Below are 22,262 nucleotides of genomic sequence, written 5' to 3' on the forward strand. Positions count from 1 at the left end.
TTTGGGTGGAGACAATACTCTTTACAAGGTGCTCAGAGAGGTTCCTTGCTATCCTTAAATCTAATATACCTTTCTTAATCGGGTAATTAGGGACAAAAATTACACTTAATACACAACAGATGAATTCCCATGTCAGTCATGGGAAAGGAACACTGTTAGCAGGTCGGCTTCTCACTTCACTTTTAAATTTTTCTCCTGAAACTGCAAGAATTCAGCATCTTTACCTTCATAGGTAAAGGACCTACTGCCCTGCCCTGCCATTTAACAGAGCAGCAAATGGCTGTTAAAATAGGGCAGCATAGGAATAAGAAGTGAGCTGTAAGCCACAGGGACCAGCCTTCCCGAACATACAACCCAAAGCTTCTCTAGCTGGGATCCAATCGAGGGAAATGGAGGAAAAAGATCTTCAAGAACCTGCACCATCACTGTGTCCTCACAGCTAAATACGCCTTCCACAGCTGGAAAATCCAGCAGCATCAGACCCTGCTGGCCCCGTGTCCTTCGACTGCTGGAAAGGGGTTAACCCGCTCTCCATTCAGGCATGCAACCTTCTGCCACTCGGTCACAAGCAAAGCTAAAGCCTCGCTCTTTTTTTTTCCCCCCTGTGCCAAAAAAAGCACCTATCTGGGTCGGGCAGGCACACACGTCCGCTCCTCCCAGCTTGGAAAAGCACCAGGTGGTTGTCAGATCACAGTCTTTCACTGCACAAAATTACAGAAGCCATCTCCAGCACTAACCACAGCAGCCCAGCAACACCATCAACAGCAATACTGAAATAAGTTAAAAGCCTTCCAGAGCTCCTGAGCTCGTCCTACCCCCGGCTCATCTTGCAAGCAGCTTTAAACACTCATGTTTTTCATCCTAGGGAAGACAGCACCCTCAAGTCGTAGGAACTGAGAGAGGCCTCTACCTCCCCTTTAGCAGCTTCTTCAAACAGATCGTGGTGGTGGTGGTACACCCATGCAGGCTAGAAAGGTATTCAGTTCACACATGCAAACCTTGACCATTGAGATAATCCTCGATATTGTCCTCAGCTTCTCACACGATGGATCTAGCAAGAAGAAAGGTACAGCAATACCACTCTTAAACACACTTCTTACACACCTCTTGATCTTATGCACAAGCGACTAAACATCTCTTGATTCTACCAGTGACCAGCACCGAGAGAGGCTGATGGACTGGGCTGGAGGGCTTTAAAACCAGAAAGAAACTGCGCAACCTCCAGGAAAGCCAGCCCTCCCTGGAGGAGGGCAGGAGAAATTTCTAGCTGATCATTATCTAGCACATTGGAATGTTTTAAGAACTTAGACACAACGTGCAAGGCTTTGTGCTGCACGTCACTCTTCCATTGTGTCAGGCCTTCCAGCTTTCACATTTCCTGCTCCTAAAACTGACAAAGCTGGTGTCTCACCTTCTTTTTCTTCCCTCCAGAATTTTTTTCCAAATTCAAAATTATTTAAAAAAAAAATCAAAAACGAACGTTGGTATTACTTAACACTCAACACGTAAAAACATTTTTTTTAAAGCTTTCCACTGAAAGATGGGCACAGAAACCTGAAACCACTCATTCTCTTACGCCCTGAAAAGGCGCATCTGTCTCTGACACTTAACCAGCTTCCCAGACAGCACCCTGCCAGGCTGGGTTTCCAGGAAACCTGCCAGAGAAGCTGGGAACAGGAAGGCTGAGGCTCACACATCCATACACGCTGCCAGACAGACTAGTTCCCGACACCGTCAGTTTGAAATTCCAGTTCAGAAGTTGCCTGCCTAGCTCCTGCAGACAAGCTTCCTGAAAAAATGGAAATCTGGACATACAAGCTATTCCTAAGCAATACGTTTTGCAGATTTGTAAAATTTTTGTTAATGCAACAAACAGGTTCTGAATTTCTCGGTATCTGAACAAAACAAAGCCCTTGATCCTGTGTGCGTGATCTCTTACAATGTGCTTAAGTCTCTGCCCATTAGTGCACCAGACTTTTAAAAACACGCTGGGAAAGGAGCGGACACAACAAGAATCTCTGCCTGAAACTCAACCAAATGCTCAGTTCTGCTTCAGCTACAGGGCTTTAGCTTGACAGCAGCAAACAGCATCAAAAGTAATTCCTACAGCAACAGAACAGCAGTGAAAACACATCCCTGCCTACAGACTACGCATTTCAACAGCATAAGTAGCCTTGAAATCTGTTACCGACTTCAGGATCTACTTGTGTTACCCTACAGCTCATTAAAGCCAGTTATTACTACAGGGACAAATTAATGGACTGTCTAATCAAGCCTCAAAGGAAGACAAGTTTTTCCCCAATCACTTAAATACTTTTCCATCTGAAAGCTTAGGATAGAAGGTTTGAAATTAGGCATCTGCGCTTCCCTCCTCCCCCCAACTAATACGTAAATACCTGCTCAGAAGTTTGTCTCACTCCGCATCTCCGCCAACTGACGTTACCTGTCCCTAAGAGGAGCTATAACGTTCCTACTTGGTCTGCAGCCCTGAAAGTAACACACTGAACATCTTTTCAGTGACAAGGGAAGTGGATGTATAGAGGTGAAAAAGCATTTAGCAAAATATAGTAATACTTCAGTTGAAGCTGGGAAGGTATAAACTACTGCAACTGCTTTGGACACTGCTAAAAATACTCCCCCTTCTGGAAACCTTGGAGAAACAGACCGGTACATAAGTGAATAATTACCAGTACTACTTCAGTTTACGTGTAGTGTTATTCGCAGCCCCCTAAATACCAGATTGCTGCTCCAGCTCTACCTAGAACCCATCCTTTTGTCTCCACTTTGTTTAGATCAGGATCTGGTAAGTTCACTCCAGAAGGGTAACACAAGCTGGAAGAAACGTAACAGAATTCCCTCCATACCAAAGGCTGGGGGCAAGGCTTTCCTGGAATACATCTTGGTGGGGGGAAAAAAAAAAAAAAAGAAAAGCAAAAGAAAAGCACTTCCACAAACGCTGTCTTTTGTGATTTTATTAAGAGATGTTTTCAGGACAGTCAAGCTTCTGGTTGCAGATGTTACAAACCCTACAACAAAAAAAAAAAAACAAAATACCGAGTGAGATGGTGGCAAACCATTTCTCATAACCCTTCTCCTACCCAAAACTGTGAACAAAGAGGCTCCAAGAGTTCAAATCAAACAGCATCTCTCACTTCTTGCATTTTGGCCAATGATCCCCCTTTTCCCCACAGGCGCAGATCTTGCTAGCCAGCTTCTCTTGTTTCACTGCTGCCCTGCAAACTCCCTGAACCCTCCCTGTTCACACAAGGCCAGTCAGAAAACAACGCAGCCTGGCTTTCACTAGTAGCTATGTAAGTCTTCTGGAAAAGGCTTCAGGCCCTGTGCCTCCTTTGCTGCTCCGATCAGAGAGTGAGAAATACTTCTGAAAGCAGCAAGTTGCCCACTGTCACTGGGAACAAGCCAGAGCAGGTCTCAGACACCTTCACGCTATCAATTTCTGTCTTAGAAGCTCCTCGTTCAGGGAGACGGGATTTAAAACCTTGGTTATTTACTTACAAAACTAGCCTACGCGTTGTGCTCAATGCTACTGGCTTCCAAGTCTATCCCAAACCGGATCCCATGGCGGGGTATATGAGGAATATATAGCCTTTGCTGTCAATGGCACACTGGTAGCAGGTGGTAAAACGTAAAAACATCCAAGGCGTTGAACCCTCCTCAGATAAATTCCTAAGTCACTCAAATTGTGACCCAAGGTGCCCAAATCCATGCTGTAGAACACAACACGATCCAGGGCACTGGGACAAGGATATTTCCTTTCAGACTCGTCTTCACTGAAGGGTGTGCTTAGCTGGTTTGCAACGTGCCTTAAACCATGCCCCCTTCATCCAGGGCAACACTGTAAACTCAACCCAGTTCACCACTGCACCTGGTACAACACAGCAGCTTTTCTTCCCAGTATCCCAGCTACCTGACAGCTTTTTTACCTGACATGACACCTTTTCCACATGGATCCTCCCACCACTCGCAGGCACTTACCCCTCAGGCAGTGGGAACCGGCTGGGGCATGGCTGGCTGTTCTGGTTTGCCACCTTTCTGCTCTGAAATGGGGGTGGTGGGCAAGATCTCTTCTTTGGGTTCCACAATGCTGACGTGGTCTGGCAGGGGCTTTTTGGGGCCAATCTTTCCACTTGGGTCCCAAGGCAACATAATCTTTACTTTGATTCCCAGTACTCCTGCGAAGAGTGACAGAACAACACAGACATGCTCATTCAACACAAAATACCAAGCACACCTTCAGTAGGGACAAGACCCAGGGTTACGAAATACGCTTTTCTCCATCAAAAATATCTCCTGACAACACTGAAGAATGCAACCTGATTAACACAAATGCGCTATAGCTTAAAAATCTAATTACTGGGAATTTACACCCATGTATTTACCTTTATCCAATTCACTGCCATTGCTAACTGCAGCCTGGGACTACAATGAAAACGTGCCATACCCTTATGTCACGCTAATCCTCGTTTTAAACCCTGTCTTTCCTGGGAAAACGCAGCTCACTTTCCTAGGAAATTACACTGGGTTTTTCGCATCCCTTCTCAGACAAATGCCTCTAAATCATCCAATGAGTAGGATGTCTTGCCCAAGGCAGCATTAGCACAGCACCACAGAACGTGGCACTGAACAGGCTGCAATGACACAAGGACATCCCTTCTGACTCGTCATCGTATCATCACCGAAGGGAAGGTGGAGAATAGCTTTGCCTATGTTAGCATCCCTACATCAGGTGTTCTGCAATTAAGTAACCCACAGCCAACTGAGATGCACAAGTCATTCGTGTTTTACCAGGGGGAAGGACAAGTGTAAGCAGGCTTGGCTGGTTTAGCTGGGAAGACTTCACAGAACACAGCAATGGGAAAAAACTCTGAGACTCGCTTTTTCATAGGTCTTGCGGTACCATGTTCTGTCTGCCTAGGCCCTGGGAGTCAAGAAAGCCAGCATCCAAACTGACAATAGTTCTTGAACTTAGTCAAGAGGTGCTTCATTTCTAAATTGTTTTGCTACCAGCCCCAGAGGCCACAGCACACAAGTCAGTATCTGGAAAAGCAAATGACTTGGGATGACCACATAAAATTCTGCTGAAGGCCTCTTCTCCATTCCCCATTCCCATAACACAAATGCAAATTTGTGAAGTTCTACTTCAGATGTTAACGCGCATACTCCACAGTGAGAGTTTAGTCACAAAAGCCCAAGAAAACAACAGACGTTCAGAGTCACATCAACTAGCGGCAGCACAACGGAACCACTCTGCAAGATCAGTAGTGGGTGCACCAAATCACATGAGTTACCACCGCGCAGGTGGGAAACCTCCAACCTGCAGGCACGCGACACCAGGAGTTGAGACCTTCTGGCTCTGACAGAAGGAACCAACAGAGCTGCAAAGGGATCTGCATCCCAGCCACTCACCCTGCCGGAGAAGGACGTGACGCACGGCTGTGTCGACGTAGTAATTCACCGGGTCTCCGCTGTGGATCATCAAGCCATCCACAAACTTCATGGACTTGGCACGCTGACCTCGGAGCTTGCCGGACACAACCACCTCACAACCCTTGGCTCCGCTCTCCATGATGAAGCGGAGGACACCATAGCAGGCTCTGCAGGGAAAGAGCAGCAACAGCCACAGCGTTACTCCCACTCTGCCAAATGCACACGGTTCCGTGCAGGCATTTTACGACAATTTCAAGCACAGGCAACAACACTTCAACTTTTGTTTGTAAAAGCCTTCTGAACACACACCCGTGCAACCAAAGCTCTGTCAATGCTACGTAAAGCAGCAAAAATCTTTACGCCACTTCAGCACTGTTAAATCGAGCTTAACAAAACTCTCCTGACTCATGGGCCTCGTAAGATTGTGGCAACGGTGACAAATACACATTCTTTGTAACACAAAAGCAGCTCCCCAGCTGAAGGTGGCCAACACACTCTCGTCAGGACTGCAGCTCCTCATCCCTTCTCAGACAAATGCCTCTAAATCATTCAATGATGACAGGATGCTCCTGCTGAGGAACCACACGCAGCATCACAGAACATGACACTGCAGGGGTACCACAACAAGAGCCACCCACTTCTGACTCGTCATCTTATCATCACTGAAGGGATGTGAGACACAAGGCCACTGTCACCTGAACTCCAATTCAGTCAGAAGGCTTGAAATTGTGTTTCACTCTTACACCCATTTATTCACAAAGAAATAAACGCAAGCTTTATGCACACCAGTCAGACAACTTGCAATCTGATTTACTCTAAGACTTCAACTTTTACGCCTGAAATACATTTCCTAGCAATTACTATCAAAAGTAACTGTGTACTAAGCATAAAGCTTCTATACGGTAGAATTATCAAAAATATGAACTGCCCCCTCCAAGTGCAGCATTACTGGGTTAAATTTTCAAACTACAGGCAAAGTGGCAAGGAGTTTTTTTGAAATGGTATTTGAATCCCACATTTCCTCACTGTGCCATCACATTCAGCTTGCTCTACTCACCGACGCACTGCTAAACCTCCCAGAAGCTTGTACCGCAGGGACTCTGCCTGAGCGATTGCACACAGACCTCTCGTGGCCACCTTCTCGGCATAGAGCTACAAAGGAAAAGAAATCAACTTGGAAACAGGGCTGCATTTCAAGATACTTTTAGTTTAAAAGAACACAGGGGCTTCATACTACTCTATGCCCCATCCTCTACATCCAGTTCAGTCAGTCCTTCCACAATTACATGCAGAAACTTTATCCTCAGACACTACACTCCCTTAACTCCGTTGGTGCCTATTTCCTACACCTGGCAGAGCTAAGACACACTGATGACACTCCAAAGAAAGTCAGGAGACTATTAGAAGATGCATGGTGCAGTCTCAAAAAGCTGCTGCTTCAAACAGCCCTAAAACATTAGGTATCACTGGAGAGAGGTACCCAGACAACCACAAGAACCTGGTTTGAGACAGTTTTTACAATACCTCAGTTACGTAAGTCTGCTTAAGTATTAAAATCAAACCTAAGAAAAGATTTTATTTTTGAAAGCTGGGAGACCGAGGGGTATTAAATCTAACACATCCAAGAAACCAAAGTCTGATAGAAGCAGACACTCAAAATCACGCACACGATATTCCTAGAGCTGACAACTTACGATGCTCCCTGTGAGAGTTTGTGCCGTTGAGTACTTTTAAACATTTGCTGGAGATAACCAGCCATCTTCACTGTATAATGTGATCCAGCAACACTGGCCAAGCAGGAATAAATATGAGCACCACCGCAGGCCACGCTTTTCCCCCCACCCCTAATTTGTTTGAGAGGAAAGTACTAGTAAAGGCATCAGATTTCAAACATTAAAAGACCAGAAATTACTGGTGTATCACTTTACTGTCTATTTCATTACAGCATCGTACTTAAACTCAAAGATCCTTTTGCATCAAAACGGTTTCTTTATAAGGACAGATGCATTATGAACTCAATAAGGGTAACTGTAACACACGACACCCAAACATTATCATGCAGTCAGAACGCTTCTGATGTCAATACTGGTACAGCTGCATTCTCTATAAAATTTCTACAGATAAGTTTAAAAAGTTTTATCTGCATTCTTCTTGTTGGGAAATCAGAGAAAACCAGCCGAAGGTGACAGCATTCAAAATACACCAAACAGCAAAGCGTTTTGTATTTCAGTGCAAGGGTGTTTCGTGAGAACAGGTAAAACACGCCCCAAGTTATCTTGAAGTCAAACCGCCTTTCAGCTGACACCATCCAGACAGAGCACAAAGCTACCTGCACAACCCACTTACTATTGTTTTAACTGAGACAAATTTACCTCAACGCTTCCCTCAGGGAAGCCAAACCTCTTCTGCACGACAGCCGTCAGCTCCCGGATGCGGCGTCCCTTCTCGCCCAGGACATTCTGAGTTCTAGGAAAAAAAAATACAGTATGAGTGAGAAAAGTGTCTCCGAGTCTGCGCCTGTAACCACCTGAAGAGCTTCCAGCCTGAGTATCTAGCTTAGTTCAGGAGCTGTAATACTGCTGCATCGCTAAAAATCACTTCAGGATCTTTTTCCCAAGTAGCAGTAATAATATTTACCACTTTAAGCTTCACCTGCAGCAGCATCTCTTATAGCCTTGCACAGCACCTGTGAGTCAAGAGCAGCATCTCAGTTACCTGGTGGCAAGTATGATAATCTCAGTCCTGGTTGGAGTGACCCGGACTTCTACTCCGGAGTAGCCATCTTCAGCCAGTTCACGAGTCAGAAACTCATTCAGCTCAGCTTTGAAGATACCGTCAGCGACAAACTGAAAAAACAACCGGACCAAGTCAACCTCTGTTGAAGTGTTCAGCTTAAACGCAAGGTTTTCACAGGCTGAGTCTGGGTGCAATTCATCGCTGGGACCATCCTGCAGACGCTCCCCTCCACAGAGGGGAAGCAGCACCGGGGAGAAGTAAAAGCATCTTCCCTGAGGTTCCCAGAGACAATTCACTTCCAGCCTACACCACCGTCTGATCCACACCCTGCTACAGACACACTTCATGCTGAAGGCTGAAATCATAGCTCGTGGTGGTAGTTTGATTCCGTATGAATTTACATAAAATAATTAGAGGGGTCACATCCCTTTACCAGCCCCACAGGGGCCTGGTGCTAGGGCTCACACTTCCACCCTGACAGCGCACAGGCCCCAAGCTTCCCTTCCTCCCCAAGACAGCACCCTCCCGGCCTCGCTGACCTACAGAAAGGTAGAGTCACTAAACGCAAACTCTTTCCACTAAAAAAAAGAAAGGAAAAAGCATGGAAGTTCATCAGCTTCCAGCACCGCTCCGCGCCCCGCAGCACAACCACAGCCTGCTTCCCCTCTGCACACAAGCCCAGAGCCCTGTGCAAGCCCCATGAAAGGGCCGAGGGGGGGGGAAACCATGGTTCCCCTCAGCCCCGGGGGCCGCGCAAGACTCCCTGGCCCGCTCCCTCACCCCGGCCTCCCGCCGCCATGTTCCCCGCCGAGCCCCATCCGCCGCCATCCTCCCGCATCCGCCGTCATCCCCTCCCCGCCACCCCGCCCCGGCGAGGCCCGGAGTGGCCCCGGGTGCGACGCCGGCGATATGGAGGTCCCCCGCGGCCGCGTCCAGCCGGGACGCCGCCCTCACCTTGCGCTTCTTGGAGATCTGCACCGCCATCTTGAACCGCGCCGCCCGGCGGAAAGGAGGGGGCGGAGCTTCGGGGGACGGCTATATCCGCTGTCCGCCGCTCCCCATTGGGCCGGTGAGGTCACGTGGGGCGGCGGGCGGGGGCCGATGGGAAATGTAGTCTTCAGCGCGCCGCCATCTTGGGGTGGTTTAACCCTTCCGCTGTCAGGAAAATCCGCTGGGGATTTTCCGCCGGCCCAGGCTGCTGTGGGCGCCCACAGTCGGCGTTTAAACGGCTATAAAAGCGGTATAAACGGTCACAGGAGTTGGCAGCGAGGTAACTGACCCCTGTTTGCTACGCGGAGGCCCACTCCGGTGGTAAAGAGGCCCTCCCCTCATGGCCACCCCAGGTGTGAGGGGAGCACAGCTCGAGCGCTGGTGGGAGGCGAGGGGAGCAGCAGAGCCCCTCTCCTAACAGGCTGCTTCTGCCGTTTTAACCTTTTTTTCTTAGGCAGTCACAGACGAATCACAGAATGGCAGGGTTGGAAGGGACCTCTGGAGACCATCCAGTCCAACCCCCTGCCAGAGCAGGGTCACCCACAGCAGGTGGCACAGGAACGCGTCCAGGCGGGTTTGGAATGTCTCCAGAGATGGAGACTCCACCACCTCTCTGGGCAGCCTGTGCCAGGGCTCTGCCACCCTCACAGGAAAGAAGCTTTTCCTCATGTTCAGATGGAATTTCCCGTGTTCCAGCTTGTGCCCGTTGGCCCTTGTCCTGTCCCCGGGCACCACTGAGAAGAGTCTGGCCCCATCCTCTTGCCCCCCGCCCTTTAGCTCTTGCTGAGCATTGATGAGATCCCCTCTCGGTCTGCTCTTCTTCAGGCTGAACAGCCCCAGGGCTCTCAGCCTTTCCTCAGCACAGAGATGCTCCAGCCCCTCCGCATCTCCGCAGCCTCCGCTGGACTCTCTCCAGCAGTTCCCTGTCCTTCTGGAACTGGGGAGCCCAGAACTGGACCCAGTGCTCCAGGAAAGTGCTGAAGTACTCAAGGGAAGTACTGAAGGAAACACCCATCAGGAAAAAGGTGTGAAAAATCACAGCTGGGCTATTTGGTTATTTCCAGGGAAACATCAGGAGACTTTGCTGCCAGAGGATGCTGTACTGTTATCCTGTAATTCTCCGCTTTATGTAAATCTTAACAATAGCTATTATCTATTTATAGTTAACTGTAAATATGGATGATAGCTAACTGTAAGCTTAAAACTATTGCAGGTCTTTCTTCCTGTGTCTGCAGTATCTCGAGCAACGGGGCTGTGGTCCCTATGCCTCGCTGCAAGACAAATGATTCAGTAAATAGGACAGTTGCGGCTCCAGGGCAGTCCTTCTGTGGGTTTTTTTGACTCCTATGATGGTATCAGCACCTCTGCAGTCTGGGCACTGGGTTAAATTAGTAATAGCAGGATGGGGAAAGTGGCTTTTTTTTTTTTTTAAATGTTTCAGGAATTGCAGGGGATTACAGGGATTTGATTGTGCCATTTCAATTAGAAATTGTAACAATGGGTAGAATTGATACATGAAAATACCCCCACGCTAGTGGGTAAATATGGTCTGCTTGGGAAGAGTCAGCAAAGGGAAGTCCTGCCTTGCAAACCTCCCAGAAGGCAGGCAGAAGACAGGGGTATAAGGGCAAAAAGGTTGAAATGAGCTGTTTGGCTTTCTGTAAGGCTTCTTTTGGATACCTTTGCCGGAGGCTTGACAGAAACCGAGCGGCCATGGGCAAAGGCAGGGGCATTGCACAACTCTGCTCCACCGAGGCTGCAGGGGTCTGTGCAACAAAAGAAGAAATTGAATGTTAGAATTATCAGAAAAGAAGGAAGAAATGGGAGACCATCATTTTAAATAATTCCGTGGTGTGCCCACTGAGTACATCTGATCCTCTGTCTCCAAAAGGGTAGAGGAGACCTGGGAGATGTCAGAGCAGCGATGCTTACAGGTCTGGGAGCACCTCTGCCTGAAGTAAGCTGCGCGGGTTGGGCCTCAACCTGTGAAAGATGAGATGTGGTGGAGATCTACCAACCCACGCGAGCTTTGAGAGGATGGGCAGGGACTGTTCATGGTCCTCCCACGAAGAGCAGATGAAGGCATTTGGGGCTAGGTGTTTGCTGCAAACAGCTTTGTTGTATTTTTGGTTTTCTTTGGGCTTTTGGCTACACAAAGAAACTTTGGACTAGATGTCTTTGGGGCCAGCATGGCTGCTCTCTCGTTTGTAGGTAGCTGACAGTAGCCGATTGCAGATTATGCCCAGCAGTGTTTCAAAATTAGATGGTTGATGGCCCTTTTGTCCCCACCAAGAGTCATTGCCACAGGCTGAGCTGCCTGGCAGCCACCTCCCACGCTGCCTCTGCTTTCAGGCTGGACTGCTCAGGTGACGCAGAGTTGATGAGCAAAGAGCAGGTCCCCATAAACATGCCAGGAACAGCGAGGTGGAGAAGGCACATGGAAAACAACATGGGAACAGTGAGGTGGAGAAGGCACCTCTGCTTCTGGAGCTGGTACCGACCCTTGAAGGGAGAACAGAGTGGAGTGGGACCTCTGTCACCCGCTCTGAAGCCACCTGGGAGCGTGGGTGAGGGTGTCTGACATGGGCCAGCCCTCATCCAGCTGTTTAAGCTCTCTCCCAAATAGAGTGGCCGCATCCAGATGCCTGCTGAGGTTCCTCCTGGGCCAAACCCCACCAGGGCCCTGTTAACAGTGTCACTGCACCAACGATGGTGTTTTGGGGCCTGGGTGTTTCAGCACCGTTTTGCTGCCTCATTGAGACGTAGCCAGGCAAACCATGCAGGGAATACCAGTATGCCCAGTAGAGTGCTGGGAAAACACCTCTTCTTCAAACACCCACCCCAGCATCGCCCGTGGGGTGCAACGGGGAGGCAGCTGCGCCTGGAGGAGCCAGCTCTCCTCTCTGCCAGGGAAAGGACTATTTTGCCACTAGATGTCAGTGGAGACAGTTCCCAGGGTGGGAAAAGCTTCATGTCTCTTCTCTTCTCCTGGTTACCTCTTCCCCAGGGATTCATTTGTCCAGGATTTGAGGGATGACGGAGACGTCGGCGAGACAGAGCCTGTCTGGAGCAGCCCACGGTCCACTTTGCAAGGATAACAGCCGGTGAGAGGCTTGTGTCCCCTCTTGTCACCAAACACCTTTCTCTCACTCCTGGTGTGTCCAACCATCACGCCCTGCCCTCAGCCAGCTCCTTCCCCTCTCTCTGGGCCTGGCCAAGCTTGGCTGTCCCTCACCCTCCACCCTCCGACCTCTCTCCCCACCCTCTGCAAAGAGCTATGATCTCTCCAGAGAGAAGGGACACAGCAGTACACGCTGTCCTTCACCCCCGTCCCCCTTTCCTGCTCCGGTTATGCCCACTGTCCTCTGCTCTCGCTCTCGGGCTGCCAAAACACGCTGACATCAGTGGTCTCTGGTGGCCCCATCCTCCTCTCCCCTTTCATCTCCATGCTCCTCAAGTGGCAGTTCCTGTCCATAGGCTCCATCAGTGCTGTTCTCAACGGAGACTTCCTCTTGGCCAAAATTAGGAGTCACAACTCCTCAGCCTCCCGACTGAGGCTGTGGCCAGGCTGGAGACAGGTTGACCATGGATGGATTTAAGGGACACTGGAGGCCCCAGGGCTCAGACTGGGCTGATGTAGTGTGAACAGAAACCAGCTTAGGTGCTCTGTGAGCTCCTGGTGCTCTTCTCCAGCTGCATCCCTGGACACAGGCAATGCCAGCTCACGTCCAGGTGGCAGAAGAAGTGCTGGTCCCTTCCTAGCGCTGTATAAATTGGCAATAACACTTGATCCAAGCCTATATCTGCAATAAATTGGCCTGGGTGTAAGGCACCCTAATTTCTGTCCCCTTCATCTAAGCCTGCAGGTTGCTCCTCACTGTGCTTTCTGAACTGACCGCTCGAGGGACCTGCTGAGCCTCATCCTCCAGAGGAGGAGCTGGGGCTGTTGGGCTGCATGGAGCTGCTGCAGAGCTGCAGGGGAGTTTGGGAGGATGCCCGGGATTTAAAGCAGGTAGGAAAAGGGGACAGGGTGGACCCTTATGAGGAGATACTAAAGCCAACAGGCCAGGGGTGTACCTCGATCATCCCTAATCCATCTGGATGGACCATAGAACCGACCAACACAGTGTTTCTGCACTGGACGCGAGCAAGCGTGAGTGCACATGTAACCTTTCTCCAGTCCATCACTGAGACATGAGATGAAATCTCAGCTCTGAGGAAAGCTTTCCTTTTTTCCTCCAGCATGGTGCAGTATCGCATTCTCCCTGGCAGCGAAGAGGCTTAGAGGAGCTCCCCTCCTTCCTCCCTCACCCCTGCCCCTTCCTCTCCCCTCCCTGGCCCATCCTGCTGTTTCTGAAGCCCGGCTGTCAACCAGCTCCCAGAAACGATCCAACACAAACACACATATATTTTGGAGGAGGTTATTTAAAGCCCTGCTCGTTTCCCTGCTCCAGCCCAGCTCCACAGCAGCCTGTGAGCACCAAGGAGAGGGCAGCAAATTGCAGCTGGGGGATGGGACCAGGACTCTTGCTTAAAAGGCCACAAAGGTGGTCAGGTTTGGGGTGGCATTTGGGGAACCCATGGTCCTAGCACCGTGCCAAGTTGAGGGGACACCTGCCTTTGAGGTCCTCACCCCAGGGTAACACCAGACCATCAGGCACTGGCTTTGGACAAGTGGACAGGAGTTGAGGATGTCTCTGTGCAGGGAGAACCCAGTAACCCAAGAACCCATTAACCTGAGTCTCAAACAATTTTTAAGGAAAGACCCTCCTAACCTGCACAAAACCTACTCTGTTTGCTGGTTTGCAGCTTGGGACCATGATACTTCCAGAGCAGGAAGTATCTGCCCAAGATCAGCTTTTTTTTAGGCTGAGTTTACCCAGGAGGGGCTCAACCAATGTATTTCTGGATCATATAAAGACAGGGAAAGGCAGAACATTATCAAAAAGCCTGGCCCTGACGTGCATCGCCTTTTCCATGCCCTATTAAGGAGAAACTATGTGTTGTGTCAGCATTTCAGGGTCAGCATCGACAACCGGAGCCGGGGTCAAGCTGCACCCTGGTACAAAGCAGGGGCCTCGGTGCCGATAGGCAGCGAGGGAATGTCCCCTCTCCCCCCAGACGTGGCCCAGCTAAGCCAGCGGGCTCCGAGCCGCGGCCTTCACGGCCGGGAACATTTCAGTCCCTTCCACAAATAGCAACGTGGGATTCCTCCCTCAGCTCCAGCCATCCCTGTCTGCAGCCCAAGCCAGCCAGTGCGGCTCCCAAAGATACGTGGTGATGCTCCAAGATGCTGTTTGCAGCCAAATGGGGATGAATTCATCTCCGCTCCATCCCTGCCAAAGTGGAGGCTGGCAGCATCCCGAAAAAGCTGTGATGTGCCTGCACCCCTTACCCCAGAGAGCTCAAATCTGGTCTGGTGAAGGAGCTCCCTTTGTCCCCGAGGCAGGGATGGATGGAAAAACCCTTGGAATTGTGGCAGCAAAAGGAACCGGTCCCCGGCTACATCCTCAGACCATTGTCTCTGGCCGGCCTCGGGGCTCCCCCATCCTTAGGGTGCGGGATAAATGGGGTTGGTCAGGAAAGCGATCCCAGCTCTGCGTCAGAGCCTGGCCTTGTTCCACTGCTGAGGACCTGGGGCTTAGTCCCCACAGGCTGCCACAACGATGCAGCCACTGACTATGGCTCCGGTTGGGACACTCTGCCAGGCACAGGATGGGCACCCTCGGCCTCCCATTTGCCCTCAACTAGCATTAAAAACCCCGCTGCAGCCCCCACTCCAGCACTCGGATCTCCTCTTGGACTTGTAACATGTTCCATGGGTAGGAGCAAAAGCCGGGGACGCACAGGAGGGATGTTACCCCCAGGCGTGGCATGTGGCGGCATCAGGGACTCCGCTGTGCCCCCGCCGAGGGCCCCTTGCAGGTGCCAGGGGGTTAGCGGCAGGTTTCCTCGCCATGGGGGATGCTGGCTTGGAGCAGGTCCGGGAATCAGGAGCTGTCCTGCCTTCCCCAAGCTCCTTTCATTGCCCAGACAGCAACATGGTTTATGGCAGCCGAAGGCCATTGAACAGGCTCAATTAAGCCGGCATCCCCGCGTTTTCTCCCCGGGAACCTGGCTCCTGTTCAGAGCATCCAGGAGGGGCTGGCAGCCGTTTGCAGTGAAGGGGCCAGGACAGCCAGCAGCTTTCCCGGCTTACAGGCATGCTGGATTTTGGGATCCCCTGTGCTTTCCCTGGACGATGGCGAAGGGTGGTGTTGGGAGAAAATGTCCTGCCGGGGAAGGTCCCCGACTGCCGCTGCTGCTGCTTTCATGCATCAAAATAATGCCGGCACTGCAAGGAGATCCTGCAGGCACCCAGGGAGCATGCTGGTTCTGCAAAGGAAGAAAGCATCAGGGAACAGCCCTGGGGACATCAAAACCGCACCTGGACAGATGTGTACGGGCAGCAGCACAGGGCCTGCCCCTTCCCGCTGCGCCGAGACAGCCGATCCCCAGCGACACGGGACAGCCACAGCAGGATCCGGCCTCTTCCACCTGCACTCACAGAGCGAGATGCAAACTGAATTTCGTGAGAGGGAAGGAGGCGAGGTAAAACCTCAGCCCTGTGGTCCCCCCAAGCTCAGACACCTGCAGGATTTGGGGTTACAAACTGGGTCCCCTCCCAGGACAGGACAGACCCGTCACCTCTCTGGATACTCCCGAAGAGTTCAGAAACCTCCCTTGAGGAACCCGTTTCTTCTGATTTCTCTCCCTGCAAAAACAAGCCGTGGCGCAGTCCTTGGGGCCATGCCGTGGGGGGATTTCGACAGCCTCAGCAGAGAGTTTGTCTCCATCCACAGCAGACCCCAAAAGAGCCCCTCGGTTCCTCACTATGGATTCTACCGAGCTCTGGCTCTGACGATGCATCTCCTTCCCCAAAAGGTTTTTTTTGGGGTGTTAGAGGGATGTCACTCCTGCCCCTAAAACACACCTTTCGTAGCAGCTGAGCTCGTCTGCTTGCAGCTGCAGGGATGGAGCTGGTGGTAAAGGAAAGGGTGGCTGCTCGGAAGGATCCATCTGGATATAAATTTATTGACCGAGGCTGACAGATGGTCTCTAACAGACCATCCGGGGCTGGCCGTCTCCTGGTAGGACCATGTACTACAACCTGCGCTGTCAGGGCAGAGACTCCTGGACCTGCTACACTGGACTGAGGGCCAGTACAGGGCTCACCAGTCCCCAGTCACCTGCAGGCCTGAGGAACAGCAAGGAGGAGCCGTGGAGGACCGAGATGGCCTCTACAAGGGAAGAGCTGCCCCCAGCAGGAAGAAATCTGATGATCGCAGTTACGGGAATAACCAAATCATATAAAGGAGGGAAAAAAAAAATATGTATTTATGCCAGTCAGCTCCCAACCACATTTCTCAGCGGCGAGGAAGCTCTCCTGTAATGGGGTGGTCCCAGGGGAGAACGTCTGCTATGGGAAACGGAGCAGAAACCTCAGCCCAAGCCAAGGCCCTGCTGTGAGCCAGGACCTGCACCGTGGTGTCTCAGTGCTGCCAGGACCAGAGGAGGGGACCAGGATGACATATACAAGAAGCCAAGGGCAGAAGCTCTCTTCACCTCCCTAATAGAAGGTGCCGAGCAACTTCCTCGTGGAGTGTTCTGTTGCAAGAGGAGCCGTTCCCCTGAAACAGAGTAATTCGAGCACAAGCAATCCAAAATACTTGGATGAATATCTGTTCAGGCACATCATTCAGACTTTTTTCCCCAGCTGGGGCAAGGGCCAGGTGCCAGGACAGGACATAAGACCCAACAGCTTGATGCACCTACTCAACCTCGTGTCCATAGGATGCTGCTGTCTCCACATGGCCTGTGAGCGGTCCCAAAACCGGGCCATCACCATCCTCAGAGGGACAGGCTTCCTGGCCCACACTCCCAAGAGCCCAACACCCATCCAAAGCTCCCAAACCCTGATGCGACACCAAGAAACAAGACCAAGGTCAATGCTCCAGGCTAAGCCTACGTCCCACCACCTTTTTGTACAGGAGCCGGAGGCCTAGAAAAGAAAAAAACCCATCCAAATCACCATCCCTACGGCCAGCAATTTCCTCAGACGCTCCACAGAGTTAATGAGTTTTCCCAGCAAGTAGCAGTGGAAAATACAACCCCGGGTAGAGATGGACAAGAGGAGATAGTTTGCATTAAATGAATGGGGACCGGTCCTGGAAAGTAATTCAAATAGAGATATGATGAATTGCAAGCACCAGTTGTAAAGCATTTGTAAAGTCTGACTCAGATGGGAGTTTTATTGCGAGAGCTGGAGTATTATAGTTTATTGCTGCAGTTGGAGCAGCTGCTACCATTCGAGTTGAATTGCCGTGTCTGTTAAAAATCCCCTCGCTGAGTTACTCACAACTCTCTGGCAGCTCTGGGAAAGCTCCTGGGAAAAGCATCCTGCCCCCGTGGAGACCGTTACCTTACAGGGAGCCCGAGCCCTGCTCCAGTGAGCCCCTTCCCGTATGGAGCAGCCTGTCAGAGCGGGGTGAGATGGAGTGGAAACACGGCCGGGAGGAACAGGAGTCAGGGCCACGTGTACAGGCCTTTTGTAAACATTTCACGTGCAGGAGGATTTACTGGTTCTTGGCTTGGCAAGAACACGGGGGACTAAGTCCAGCAGTGGAAGGTGGCGCGATCCTGCAGCACAGGGAGGGGAAAGGGCGCTGTGTTTCCAGGCAGAGACAGCATCCACCTGCCCCAGACCTGCCTCCTTCCCTGCAGCTGCCTAAAGGAATCCAAGAGCAGGATTGAAACTGGGGCAGAAACAGGTCTGCGCTAAGGATGAATAACTGTGGTCTAGTGGCTCTGGAAACGTGTGGTGAGTCTCCAGGAGACGACTTCACATGCATGAGAACGTGGTTAAAGCTTTCGAGAGACAAGGCTTGAAAATCAACACCCCTTAAACTTACAAACAGGCAAACTTAGAAGTTCTGCACCAGAAATTCACTGGATTTAATCCACGAATTGCAGGAATCACCGAGCCGCTATCCGAAGGACAGACGTCAGACCCACCAGCCCGACTTGATCGTAATCCTGGCCCATTATCTCCATTAAAGCTGATAAATTGTTGGCCAGCATTTTAGTGGCTGTTCACAAATGGGTCCATCACTCTGACGCTTACCTTTGAGCATCTGCCCCGGTAAACAAGATTTTGCTTCACTGCCTGGATTCACTTAAAGGGCTTTAAGCACGTTAGTAAATAATTTATACTTCCTTTAAAAACAGGAAATGAAATAAGGACGCTCGGTGTGCTATTTAGCTGGAAATTGTTCGGCTCTTTACTATTTAATGAACCGACTGGCTGCTAACAGAGGTCATTCCAGCAGCTCACACCCCGGCCCTACGGCTCTGTGCAAGGTACGTAAATTGAAACTTTAATGGGCAGTTCGAGGCGAGCAGTTCGCCCGGGCAGTATCACTTGAAACCCATCAGCTTAAGTAAGTGATTCTTAATCAGCTTTCAAGCTCCAGGAAATAAGCAGAGGGCAGGAGGTGGCCGTTTTCGCCCACGTACCGCATTTTACGATGATTTATGGGTGCATCTGTGTCAGACGCACTGAGATCAGGCCGGTCGCAAAGGCCATTACCTGCTCTCCCAGGCACTCCCCGAAACGGCAGCTTGTGGTTTATCGGCTCGCCGTGGTTACATGCCACAGGGGGATGTGCAGAGCCCAAGAGAGCGCAGGACTCTGTCGAGATGTTTGGGTTGTTCATCCTGGAGAAGAGGAGGCTCCACGGAGACCTTGGAGCCCCTTCCAGTCCCTCAAGGGGCTCCAGGAAAGCTGGGGAGGGACTCCGGATGAGGGAGGGGAGCCATGGGACCAGGGGGAAGGGGTTTAAACTGGAAGGGGGGGGATGTAGATGAGATGTTAAGAAGAAATTCTTTGCTGTGAGGGTGGTGAGCCCCTGGCCCAGGTTGCCCAGAGAAGCTGTGGCTGCCCCATCCCTGGAGGGGTTCAAGGCCAGGTTGGACGGGGCTTGGAGCAACCTGGTCTGGTGGGAGGTGTCCCTGCCCAGGGCAGGGGGTTGGAACTGGATGAGCTTTCAGGTCCCTTCCAACCCAAACCATTCTATGATTCTGTCGCCTGTCCCCTTTCATGCCAGTGAAATAAGTGACCTTTCCATCATAAGGGGGTAGATGTGCACCAGGAAGGGGTGGAAAACACATGCCACTGCTCAGCGTCCAGGGGAGTGAGACCTGCGTGCCCACAAGTGCATCAGAGACATCAGCCACGCATTCCCCTCCACCCCTCTGCAAGGGCAAAGCACTTGCGCGCAAAGCCCAGAGATCCTTCCACGTCCCTTCCAACCCAACCCATTCTACGATTCTATGATCTTTTTTACCCAAACCCAAGGCAGCACACGGGGCCTGCTCTCGGCAGTGTCATCTGGAGCGCTAGGGCTGCTGTAACGATGGACGTTCGTGCCTCATTAGCTCGACTGGACAAAGCTTCTAGACCTGCAGGTGCTCTCGCCCATGGCAGTGTCGGGCAGTGAGAGCTCTTCCTGCTGCCGCTGTGTTTCTCCCGCTACCTCTTCATGGGGCTTTTGGTTTTCTGCAGGGAAGCTGGTCCTTGAGGGAACTAATACTAACGCCCCAAGGCACAGAGTGAAAAAACACAGCCTGAAACCTTGGTGTGCCTTCTCCCCACGGTGCTGCTACCTGCAGCCTTCAGCTCCTTTCTGTGCTAGGTAATGAGGTGATTAACAGCAATAATTACAGCAGGAGAAATACAGCACCAGAAAATTACAGCCCTTTTAGATTTTTCACAAAGACGTTGTGCCGCATCGGAGACTAACTGCCGAGGAGCTTTTCCTCCTGCCAGCAAACATTTCCTAACGGTCCAGAGGCCAAAACATCGTGGTGGGATCTCTGGGCGTTGCACACAAGTGGTTTCCCCTTGCAGAGTGGTGGAGGGGAATGCGTGGCTGATGTCTCTGATGCGTTGTGGGCACGCAGGTAAAGCCATTCCCCTTCGTCCCATGGCCCCCCTCCCTCATCCAGAGTCCCTCCCCAGCTTTCCTGGAGCCCCTTGAGGGACTGGAAGGGGCTCCAAGGTCTCCGCGGAGCCTTCTCTTCTCCAGGCTGAACCCCCCCAACTCTCTCAGCCTGTCCTCCCAGCAGAGGGGCTCCAGCCCTCCCAGCATCTCCGGGGCCTCCTCTGGCCCCGCTCCAACAGCTCCGTGTCTCTCCTGTGCTGAGGCCCCAGAGCTGGAGGCAGCCCTGCAGGGGGGTCTCCCCCGAGCGGAGCAGAGGGGCAGAATCCCCCCCCTCGCCCTGCTGCCCACGCTGCTGGGGATGCAGCCCAGGCTGCGGGGGGGTTTCTGGGCTGTGAAGAGGAGCACACACAGAACAGCAGCAGTTTGGTGTAGGAGAGGTCACAGGTGCCTCATCCACTGCACCCGTGTTTAATTCCCCACGTGCCCCCCACCACCAACTGCAATCAGTTCAACCCATATTTACTCCCTTTTCCTCCCAAACAGGAGTCATGCGCCTGTTGTTCCAAACCGCCAGCAGCCACATGGCCTAACACAAATCCCTGTCTCTGCTGTTCTTCACCCAAAGTTTGGGCAACAGTGCGTAAGAGCACAGGTTTATAAATACACTTTTAAAATACCCTCCCCCGCCCATGCTTCTGGGTAATGGAAAATGTCAGCGCTGGCCCCAGCTCCCAACGGGAGAATCGCAGGACACCCGCTGGCATCCCATGCTGGCACTGCGTCATTTGGGGATGGATCACGAGCCCGCCCCGGCGCTGGGCTCAGCGTGTGGCACCGGCGAGCGGAGCCTTGGCAGGCGGCTCAGGGCCGTCTGTGCCAACGTGCACACTGAGCCCTGCATCCCGTTGCGACTGCAGGCATCAGATGGGAGCATGAATATCAGGTTTTAAGTAGTTTAACTGGCCTCTTTTTTCCCCTTTTTTTAGTGCAAAGCAGTTGGCACAGCTCTGCAGAGCTGCTTCTCTGAGGAGCACAGGATCCACAGAGTTTCTCTACCTGGTTTCCTCCTGCCTCCCTTGGTGATGTTCATGCAGCGCTGGATGTGGCCATGATCCCTGTGGACCCGGCAGCGCTGACAGAGGTGCTCTAGGACCTTTTCTAATTGCTCCCTCCTTTACCTACAGCCAAACGCAGCCAACAGCTTCCATAGCAGCTGCCTGGCCAGGGCTGCAGGTTGTCACCACGTTGCACTCACATCTGTGAAGTCCTCGCTGGCCACAGGCTCACGAAAACATTCCTTATTTTCACACTATTACAGTCACAGGATCACAGACTGGCAGGGGTTGGAAGGGACCTCTGGAGACCATCCAGTCCAACCCCCTGCCAGAGCAGGGTCACCCAGAGCAGGTGGCACAGGAACGCGTCCAGGCGGGTTTGGAATGTCTCCAGAGACGGAGACTCCACCACCTCTCTGGGCAGCCTGTGCCAGGGCTCTGCCACCCTCACAGGAAAGAAGTTCCTCCTCATGTTTAGGTGGAACTTCCTATGCTCAAGTTTGTGCCCGTTACCCCTTGTCCTGTCACTGGGCACCACTGAGAAGAGCCTGGCCCCATCCTCCTGACACCCCCCCTTTCAGTATTTATAAGGGTTGATAAGATCCCCCCTCAGCCGTCTTTTTTCCAGACTGAAGAGACCCAAATCCCTCAGCCTTTCTCCATCAGAGAGGTGTTCCAGTCCCCTCAGCATCTTGGTAGCCCTTTGTTGTCCCCTCTCCAGCAGTTCCCTGTCCTTCTGGAACCGGGGAGCCCAGAACTGGACACAGTGCTCCAGCTGTGGCCTCCCCAGGGCCGAGCAGAGGGGGAGGATGACCTCCCTCCACCTGCTGGCCACACTCTTCTTGATGCACCTGAGGATGCCATTGACCTTTTTGGCCACAAGGGCACATTGCTGGCAGTCATTTATTTGGGGCAGTCGAGTGACAAAGGCCCAAATAAAACTACAGCCGTATCAACAGCCTGTGTATAATGAGGCCATCAAACACCAGACACCGAGGCTGGGTGACACGAAGTTGGCCACACTCAAGCGATTTAAGTGCCGGTTCGGTCT

The 22,262-nt window shown here is 51.7% G+C and overlaps 1 protein-coding gene and 2 non-coding genes across 3 annotated transcripts; all 3 read right to left on the minus strand.

Moving 5' to 3' along the window:
• Positions 1-2,957: 2,957 nt before the first annotated feature.
• On the minus strand, positions 2,958-9,274 carry RPS3 (ribosomal protein S3). The gene is made up of 7 exons (XM_063327316.1): positions 9,139-9,274; positions 8,164-8,294; positions 7,821-7,914; positions 6,506-6,600; positions 5,428-5,615; positions 3,997-4,193; positions 2,958-3,026 (listed from the first exon to the last, which is right to left on the minus strand). Exons 1-6 carry the CDS (start codon positions 9,166-9,168, stop codon positions 4,000-4,002), a joined length of 732 nt encoding a protein of 243 aa, XP_063183386.1. The 5' UTR covers positions 9,169-9,274; the 3' UTR covers positions 2,958-3,026; positions 3,997-3,999.
• Positions 4,555-4,702, minus strand: LOC134510482 (small nucleolar RNA SNORD15). The gene has a single exon (XR_010069620.1). It is a non-coding gene; the product is annotated as a small nucleolar RNA SNORD15 (small nucleolar RNA).
• Positions 5,970-6,116, minus strand: LOC134510483 (small nucleolar RNA SNORD15). The gene has a single exon (XR_010069621.1). It is a non-coding gene; the product is annotated as a small nucleolar RNA SNORD15 (small nucleolar RNA).
• Positions 9,275-22,262: the final 12,988 nt, after the last annotated feature.

The sequence above is a fragment of the Chroicocephalus ridibundus genome, chromosome 1, assembly GCF_963924245.1.
Source record: "Chroicocephalus ridibundus chromosome 1, bChrRid1.1, whole genome shotgun sequence".
Lineage (NCBI taxonomy): Eukaryota > Metazoa > Chordata > Aves > Charadriiformes > Laridae > Chroicocephalus > Chroicocephalus ridibundus.

Bases quoted from the DNA above. Each gene is read 5' to 3' on its own strand.
- RPS3 (XM_063327316.1), bottom strand. From the start codon at position 9,168: ATGGCGGTGCAGATCTCCAAGAAGCGCAAG. The intron at 8,295-9,138 runs GTGAGGGCGGCG...TTGTTTTTTCAG, and splicing joins AGATCTCCAAGAAGCGCAAG to TTTGTCGCTGACGGTATCTT. The intron at 6,601-7,820 runs GTAAATTTGTCT...TTTCCTTTGTAG, and splicing joins TCCCTGAGGGAAGCGTTGAG to CTCTATGCCGAGAAGGTGGC.